General features: G+C 37.7%; 1 protein-coding gene across 2 annotated transcripts; it reads right to left on the reverse strand.

The window, feature by feature from the left end:
• Positions 1-710: 710 nt before the first annotated feature.
• On the reverse strand, positions 711-8913 carry LOC110058557 (phagosome assembly factor 1-like). 2 transcript variants are annotated; one of them, XM_089298784.1, is made up of 17 exons: positions 8688-8913; positions 8471-8553; positions 8115-8198; positions 7363-7406; positions 6453-6532; positions 6202-6281; positions 5579-5682; positions 5081-5193; positions 4602-4678; positions 4112-4168; positions 3709-3792; positions 3348-3430; positions 3064-3119; positions 2414-2463; positions 1812-1870; positions 1490-1562; positions 711-1267 (listed from the first exon to the last, which is right to left on the reverse strand). In XM_089298784.1, the coding sequence occupies exons 1-17, from the start codon at positions 8749-8751 to the stop codon at positions 1190-1192; spliced, it is 1269 nt and encodes a 422-aa protein (XP_089154910.1). In that variant the 5' UTR covers positions 8752-8913; the 3' UTR covers positions 711-1189. The 2 variants fall into 2 exon arrangements, with proteins under 2 accessions (XP_089154910.1, XP_089154911.1); XM_089298785.1 differs by having other exon boundaries at positions 3073-3119; positions 8688-8912.
• Positions 8914-8947: the final 34 nt, after the last annotated feature.

Raw genomic sequence — 8947 nt, forward strand, 5'->3', positions numbered from 1 at the left:
ACTGAACTAGCAAAATCCTGCAAACAAGTACAAAAGTTTTTTAAGATTTATCAAGCAGGAAATTAGGGAATTATCTGATCGCTCAGGTGCCTTTTATTAAAATTCGAATATTTACTCTTGCAACGCTTGTTTAAATATTAGAAAAGGATATGTTTATGTATCTTTTGGGAGTTTTAACTTCTGAATGGCAGCACATGATGTATTGACACTCAGTGAACACATATCAGTATAAAGTAAATTAGAACTTCCTATGTTCAACTTCCAAGGTTGATCAATACCTCGAAACGAAAGATTGGGGTGGGCAAAGGGAGAAGAGCAAGAGATCGAGAATATGAACCTTCTCTTGCTTTGAAAAAGGATCGAGAGCCGCTAATGTGAATATACTACTGCGAGCAAGTTGAAAGTAACCAGGAAAGCGAAAATCATCAAAATGGCATCACTTTATTCGAGAGTTGTTTGACCTGCTGCAAAAATAACGTCAAAAAAAAATCTCTCCAATAGAAAATGACACGCGGAAAATAGCTGTAACATACAACAAACTTTCTTCACCTTTTTTCAATAAAATTCAACGTGGATTTGGGGGAATTACAAAACTTCAAATGTGCCCGAGATTCCCTCACATTTACGTTGGTATATTATATTTGAACGCAAGTGAGAAAAATTAATAGGTATGGGTATAGGGCAACTGAAACGAACTCAAGAATCAACAGTTGTCTTTCTCCATATTTCATATTTTTTTAATTCATCCGTTTATCATCTTGCAAACACAATAATAACATCTTTAATAAAATATGATATTATCTACATTATTATAAGAAATGGGCGTTATTTACCATGATTACTAATTTACATCAATTTATACAAGAAACTTATCGCCACGAGGTAACCATCACTAATAACTTGAAGACCAATAAAATAAAAGCCAATAAACTCACCCTTTCGTAAGTGATTAAACCCGAGGAAAATAAATATCACCAACCAAAGTTAATAACACTAATTTTTAAAACCAAGCACAGGTGGTTTATGAATCAGTTTCTACTCTTTTCAAAAAGAAACTACAACTACAAATAAAAATCACTGTTCTTATTACGGAGGTTGTAGATTTCCAACGAAATACTTTGCTTCTCAACGTCACGCTGACGTCACGTGTAGAGCACGTGATCACCGAGCAAGCCAATGAATTTCAAGTTTATGTAACGAGATGGTTGTCAGCGTTGTTGCTATGTGGATACAAAGTCACCGACGCCAAATGATTGTTAGCCATCACCTGGAGGAAGGAAAAAAAATCCAGTTTATTCCACTTCCTTCCTGTTTACAAAAGATCAACTAGTTTCCACTGCAACATTGCATGCATCAGGAACAGAGGAATGGGGACCACTGCGATTACTGGAGTACCTCGTCCCCATTCCCTTGGCCTTTAGTTTTGAATCATCCCAAATTATTTCGCGTTGGTAACGAATCAAGGAGCACGATTTTAACAATTACAAACCTCGAATATCATGTGCTGTAGGTTATAGCAGAAGGTGGAACCGAACGGGTTGGTTGTGTTCGTGGAGGAAGATCTAAAGACAAAGCAAAAGGAGATTGAAAACACGCTCAAATTGAGAGAATATCTAGTCAGGCGTCAATTCCGCAGAGCTGATTTCGCTTTGACAAATTTGACTAACATTCTCCCAAATCGTCAAATCCATAACGATTCACCCAGTTTGACGAAAATTCGTCAAATCTTCCAATTTTGTCACTGCCATGCAATATATGTTACCGCTTGCTGCAAAAGGAATCTAACGTGGAATATTGTACGTCCATCTTACCTATTTAATACAACAGGCGCCTCCACTGGTTTTCCCAGGTAATCTTGAACACTGTCCCACTGAAAAATACGAGATAAAACTGCGTTACGTTTAAACTTATCCATACGTTTTCTTCAGCCTCATGATCAACTATCACCTCTCACCACTGTTTCTCTTCACATTTCTCTTTACTTGCACTATCTGCAAGCTGTCTTCTGCACTGAAATTTTACAAGCGTGGTACAATGCTTACAAGAGTTTAAATTTTGGACACGAGAATGTTTGAGCCTTTTTCAAGACATGGTTAATAGAGGGGAGTGGTTATGAAACCCGGCAAACATCAAAGGAGTAAACAAAGATGCCAAGATTTATCTTGGAAGCTTCACGACCAAGCACAGTCTTTAGGTTTGAGCTCAAAAAAAGCGAGGCCAAAAAAAGCGAACAAAAACATACGACAAAGAACTTTTTCCCAGGTTTTTTATAACTATTCCCCTGTGTTAACTATGTTCTAGGCGATTCCCGGGAAACAGAATAGCCTTTGGCTTAGTTTTCCAAGTGCTCAGACGTTCAGCAGCTCGAAAGTATAAAAGAAAATGATGACAAAGAAGGAGTCGAGAAGTATACCTTGGTACACGGAGTCAACACAAAAGGCGTCCCTTCATCAAGAACAGAATCTGCAAAAAAAAGTTCAATTGTATTTATTAGGAAAAAAGATTAACTCAGATCACGGTCTTTATGAAAAAAACAATAATAATACCGACACAGCAAACTACCATTCCACTAGCGTATAAAAAAAGCAGAAGTAAGAACAAGAAGAAGAAAAAAATTGGCGGGAATGTAACGCCGATAACATTTGCCAGGAGATCACCGTAGATCACGGGTCATTCCAGAACTCGCTGCGCTCGGTCCCTGCGCAATTACGAAGAGAAATATTATTTACCCGTTCGACTCGACAAAAGTTCTTTTATGATATATTAAATCATTTAGATGATGGCATGTTTTCCTTTTTTGCGCTCATGAAAGCTGCGTCTCTTTCTCGCTTTCAAAAGTAAAATTCGTTCTCAACCTGTTCACTATTATAGGCCTAAAATTGAGATGTCATCTAAAGATTGATACATTTGTTTTATATCGCATCGTTGGACCGTGCGCGTTTCTGACACTGAGGTCTGTAGGGCATTTAGAGCCCTGTACTTTGACGCAACATTTCAGCGGGTACGTTCAGTCATCTAGTCTGCGACATGAAGGGGTACATGACGATCACGGCACTGCCATACTTGTGCTACCTTTGGAGTCTCTCTGTATCCCAATCTTGAATTCACAGCGCTGATACCTACGAGAGAAGAGAAATCAAAGAGAGATAAGTGGGGGAAGACCAAGAAAAATTGTTAACTGTTACAATCAAAAGCATTTAGCATCGAGATTGTTATTTTTCACTCTGCCCATGAATGACAATGTGACTTATACAAACTCTGTTAATTATGTGTTATCTTACTGGTAAACTTTTGACAGATCAGAGACACTGGCACTTTTGTAAACATGCTATATTGTGTTTACTCACATGTTGAAGTTGTAGTGCCCAGGAAAGTTTGTGTGCAGAATAAACTTCTTCACCAAATGACTGCACGCGTCAAATAAGATGTCCTAAAGCAAAGACAACAAAATCAGTGAGTCCACTAATCATTGTGCTTTAACAATGACCCCAAACAAGATTCAGTGAAAATCTAATTTAGCAAAGTTTCCTAATTCGCAGGCTTCGACTGGTATTTTGCCATCGTCAATCCTTTTCGTGTCACGTGGTCCGAGCGAAAAAACGAGGCTTTCCCAAGCTGTTTGTCTCGGCTACGTCACCGAAATGAATTGACTGCTTTAACGCCTGGAAGAAAGCCGAACAGGAACTAAGCAAATGGTGATGTACTTACCACTCCAAGGGTGAAGTAATTGAAAAAATAATCAGAACTCTTGGACTGTGCAAGTTTGTGAGGAGACGGTGAGTGAATCCGCATCTAAACACAGTATTAAGGTAAAGAAATGACAGAATTAAAAGATGGGATGTAGAATGAATGTACTGTACCAATTTACTACCACAACTTTAGTTATTCACGCTCTTGTCTTGTCCTTGATGACATGTTCTGGAGTGTCATTAATTTTAATTAGACAACACTAAAGAATGCATTTGTTTCTGATAAGTGCATTAAACAAGAGTCACACTCACTAATAATGGTTGAAATAATATGCAGGAACTGAGAAGTCCACCTGAAGCTCTTTCTAACTTCTCACATAAATGAAACGTAGCGAGAAATGTGTGTATATGTATCAACTTACCTTATCTTCTGCCTTGTAGAAAACCTTACATGGGGATCCAAGGGAACTTATGACATCCTAGAAAATAACAAAAAAGCATCAAATACAACAGACCAATTAAAAAGAAAATTCAATTTATGAACTCACGTTAAACATGTTATGTATCTTAATTTTTTCCATTCCAAGCCCTTCAGTATCAAATTAAAATTGTAACCTCTGTGCTGTACATGTGTGATGGAACATCTAAGTTCTGTGGTAACCCAGAGACTTCTTACTGTCAATTGCCCTTATTACAAGTTATTATTACAACAAAGTTGACAGAAAATACAAAGTGTCACCATTCCGGGAGGTTAAAAAAATCTGCATTGTTATCATGCATGCTCAGAAGTATAAGAAAATAATACACTTACAGTGTACTATACTTTTGTTACTTTATTATCAGTTGCCGGGACTTGTAATGGTAAGCTGTATGTAAGTTCACAGACTCTTAAATCTATGAATTCATTCCTACCTGGCATGAGTCTCCAAACATGACATTCCTTTCAAATGTTCTTCTTCGAAGCTCTAAAATCTTACCAGGACCGGTGCCTTGAAAAAGAAAATTGAAAATCAATCACAAGTTGATTTAAATAAATCCACAAAAGACAAAGACGTACATATATACATGTACATATATACTTTCTTGGCTCATCCCCACGGGGCTTTTCAGAGTCAATGTTACATTACAAAATTCAAAAAATGCAAGGAAGCTAATCACATGGCAATGATAACAATAAAAGAAGACAAAGGTTGAATAAAATTAAATAAAACAGTCGTCAAAAAGCTTTCGCCTGAGTAGGGGCTTGAAATCCGTCACAGATGGGCTAAGTTTGAGCGCAGGGTGCAACTCATTCCACAAAGAGGTTGCACTATACTGAAAAGTCCTTTGGCCGCTAGTACTTTGTTCATTTGCCACTGTTCTTATGTTCCCTGACTATCTTGATGTCTTGCCTTCAGCAACAAGGAAACATTTAAGACCAAGAACATTTCCATCCTGGTTAATGATCTCAATACTCTCGGCAAAACAGTTGCCATGGAAACACTGAAGAGGTAGCGGTGGTGCCCTTCAATAACAAAACAAAAGTAAAATTATTAGTCATTAATAATATTTTCTCAAACTGGCAAACACTTCAGGTTATGCAGCACCACTTATATTGAGAGCAGTTTTACACTGCCACATTTGTTACATTTAGTCCAAGAGCATCAAAATTAAAATAATCCAAATAACTTAAACCAAACCATTGTTATTAGATATTGAAACTAAGGGATGATTTTAAATTATAGTGAATAAAGAACATAATATCATTTATTTAGCTTGCTAGTTTCATCTTGATGAGAAGAATACTATAATTTAAGTTAGAACAACAACAACACAAAATAGCAAGGTATGGCTATGAGAAACCCTTACATTGTTTATTGATGTGTACTTCTAAATGAATACTACTTTACCTTGCATCTGTCAAGCTGTTGCCATGGTAAATGGACATTCGTGACACTACTGGCGATGATCCAGAGGAGAACTTGAGTGATCCTAATCCATGAGTATAGTATGGCTGTGGAACATCATTGGTTTGTAAGAAAATATGATGCAGAATTATTATTAGTATTATTACAGCATAGCAAGCAGCACATTTCAACAGTCTGCAATCTTGCACAATTTGAATGTGTTATTTACATAGCTGCGACTAGCATACTGTCTCTTTGTTATTAGCCTTTGGGTTATGTCGAAATTATCAATTGAAATTCTAATCTGTCCTGAGCAACATTCTATTTAATAGCCCATGACAGAACCAATGCAGTTTGCTTAATAGGTGCAAGTTTGATGTTTTCATTCTTTGTTTCTGCAGTTAATTAAAAGTTGTTGGATAAAAAATTGAAAAGAACAAATTTTAGGTCTATTTTCCTCAAATCTTGATGTTTCTCTAGACTTACTCTTTTTTCTTACTCTTTTGCTCTCTTATTCTTTACTCTTTGAAAACATTGTTTCCATTCATGTGATTATCAACTGCAATACTGTATGCTGACATGCAAATAATGTTGGCTCACAAATCTACAATGTCTCTGGTACATACCTCAAACTTTGAGTCAATTGGGAAAGAAAAAGAAAGACCTCTGAAGTTCAGTATGAACAGCTGATGGTTGGGGTCATAGACTGAAATAAAGACAATTTTACATTAATTGTTGAAAAATATGTGCATAGATATGTACTACAAGCATTAAACTTTCAAGCACCAGTGAATAGAGAATGCTCAGTTCTGGAAGAGTTTTAGCTGCAGTGAAAAGCTGTTAAAAACCATGCATGTATACACTGTATTGCACAAACCTCCTGGATGTGTTGCTCCAAATGACATATCAATTTGTTCAATTGTAGGTTGGACTTGAGGGGAATTGAAGTGCACTCCACTATGAAGGAATGAAGCAGAAAACCTGAGTGTTTAGTAACATACTGCAAAGTTCTGAAAATAACAGTGAGCCTTGTCACTTTTGGATTTAGCAGCACTTTTCTTTTCGTAGTTTTACATAATCATTACTTCTGAATATGCTGAAAAAAAGTGAGCTTTGATCTCCACTTTTGGAGTTCTACTGATTTTGGGTATTTACTTTCTGAAGTTTAACAGTGACTAGTGCAGTAGATGCTACAACTGAATATTAGTCTGAAAGGACAAAGACCTGTGATTGTTTTTCATTGCTACTTGTTATTTTATATACAGTGTAGGCCAGTGACTGGGCTGCTAAAGGCCAAATAAATTCTGATTTTAACAGCATGGCTTTAGAACATGTAACAGCTAGTAGTTAGAATCAACCATGTTCATAATTTGCACAGGAGAGGTTTTTGCTATCAGTTTCTCAGTGGCACTCAAAAGCAGATACCAAACAGAGACAATGACCAGAGCAGCTGAGATATGGGACCCCTATTCTTGTCCCCAGAGGCTGCACTCCTTTTGGTCTGTAGCTGTACCAAGAATAATGATCTCTGGACAGACACGGTTTTCTGAGCATGTGCAGAGTATTTGTTTCATATTCTCAACCAATCAGATTTGTCAGATTTGACAGTGTTGGACCAGGCCAGAGGTCATGATTCTTGGTGCTGACCAAAAGGGGTGCAGCCTCTGGGGACGAGAATGTGCGACCCCTTCTAGAGTAAATGCTTCTTTCACTGCAAGGTGACATTGAGTTACAAGATTTCCTAAGGACAACTGTCAGGAGTACTTTAAGACAAAGTTAAATCATACCAGTATTTCAGCTTGACTTTGTTCATGCTGTACACTTCAATTATCTGAGTAATGCAATTAAAATGTTAATGCAAAATGTGAAATATAATCATGCAGATGCAGTAGTGGGTCTTTGGCATTAGCCCGGGGGGGGGGGGGCACTGCCATATATGGGCTATGTAGGTATGTGCCGCTGTTTTCAAGCAGTTTACTCTAGGATAGGGTATATAAATCAGAGCGTGTGGGTCTAGCATAGGGTATAATTTTTTGCAAAACTGACTAGTTGGTTGAATATTTTATCTAGACTAAGAAAACCAGGAATTGCCACTCAAAAATATGAAAAAATCAAATCGGGAAGTTTAAATTTATGCAAATCAGCCTCAACAGTGTCGATAGATGGGGGGATTTGGGAAGTTTACTCTAGTATAGGGTAGCAAAATTCAGCTGAACTAGCTCTGGTATAGGCTAAGGGTTCCAGGGTCCCAGCGGCACATCCCCACCCAAAAATCCCCAAAGTACCCCCCCCCCCCCCCGGGGGCATTAGATAGAGGATTGGTGAGAAAGCACTACCTAACGTGAAAAAGAGAAAAACAAAACAAAAGAAGGAAAACAACAATATCATTGTCATCAACAACAACAAAACAGTCAGGTGCTTTTTCAACCTGATGCCACCTTTGTATGTAAGCACGCTGAACTCATGATAGTCAGATAGTATTAAATGATTTAAACACAAGGAGGTTTTGAGTACGTGTGGTTGTCAAAATAAATAATACCTTTAGTCTCTGCGTCACAGGATCAAAGACAAGTCTTATTCCATCATTTGGCAGGTTTAAAACCAGATCCATGGCGAGAGGATTCTGACACACAAAAAAATAGCAAACAAAGTAAAATAAGGCAACTTTCTTGATGGCGTGCATTAAGAAATCGAGAGAGTATCAAATATGATCAACCATGCCGAGTGACATTTGACAGTAAATTATGTTGCTACACTGTACATTGTATATGCTCGTCGCAGCTACCGTAAGGAAACTTTGACGATGCAGTCCTCTGTCCCAGAATTATTATTAAAAAAAGCTAACAATTTCGTGGGAAGAAAGAGAGCCAGTTTTTTAACTGTTGAAACACTTACCGCCTCGCTGTACATAGCTTGTACAGTTTTGATAACTCGACACTGTCGCTTGAGAATCTGCACGCACTGTGCAACGGGCATTCCTTGAAATGATCAGAGATTGATTAATAGCTCCAAAAACAAATGCTAATATATTAATTTAAGACGAACTGGTCCAGGGAGTATAAACTTCGTGACGAGCGTGAAAAGACAAAGTACAAATTATGTTATAACAAACCGAGTATAAACTCCCATTGTTCGTTCCCCAGCGATCTTTCGGGGACAACTTCGAGATCCAACATAACTACGCTTTTCTAAAACATGCAGGAATAATTTCCTGCCTTTAAGCTATCATAACGTCCGCTGATTTTTGCAAAATCGTCTCCAAAATCGACTATAAACTCATGACATCATATCGCTGCATCCGTCGAAAATAAATTGGTCTTGTTTACGTTGCGTCGCGCATAGCCGCGCATAATTATTCAGCTGTCCATCTGC

This window comes from Orbicella faveolata, unplaced genomic scaffold, assembly GCF_042242905.1.
Source record: "Orbicella faveolata isolate gen_17 unplaced genomic scaffold, um_ofav_v1 contig_3, whole genome shotgun sequence".
NCBI classification, from domain to species: domain Eukaryota; kingdom Metazoa; phylum Cnidaria; class Anthozoa; order Scleractinia; family Merulinidae; genus Orbicella; species Orbicella faveolata.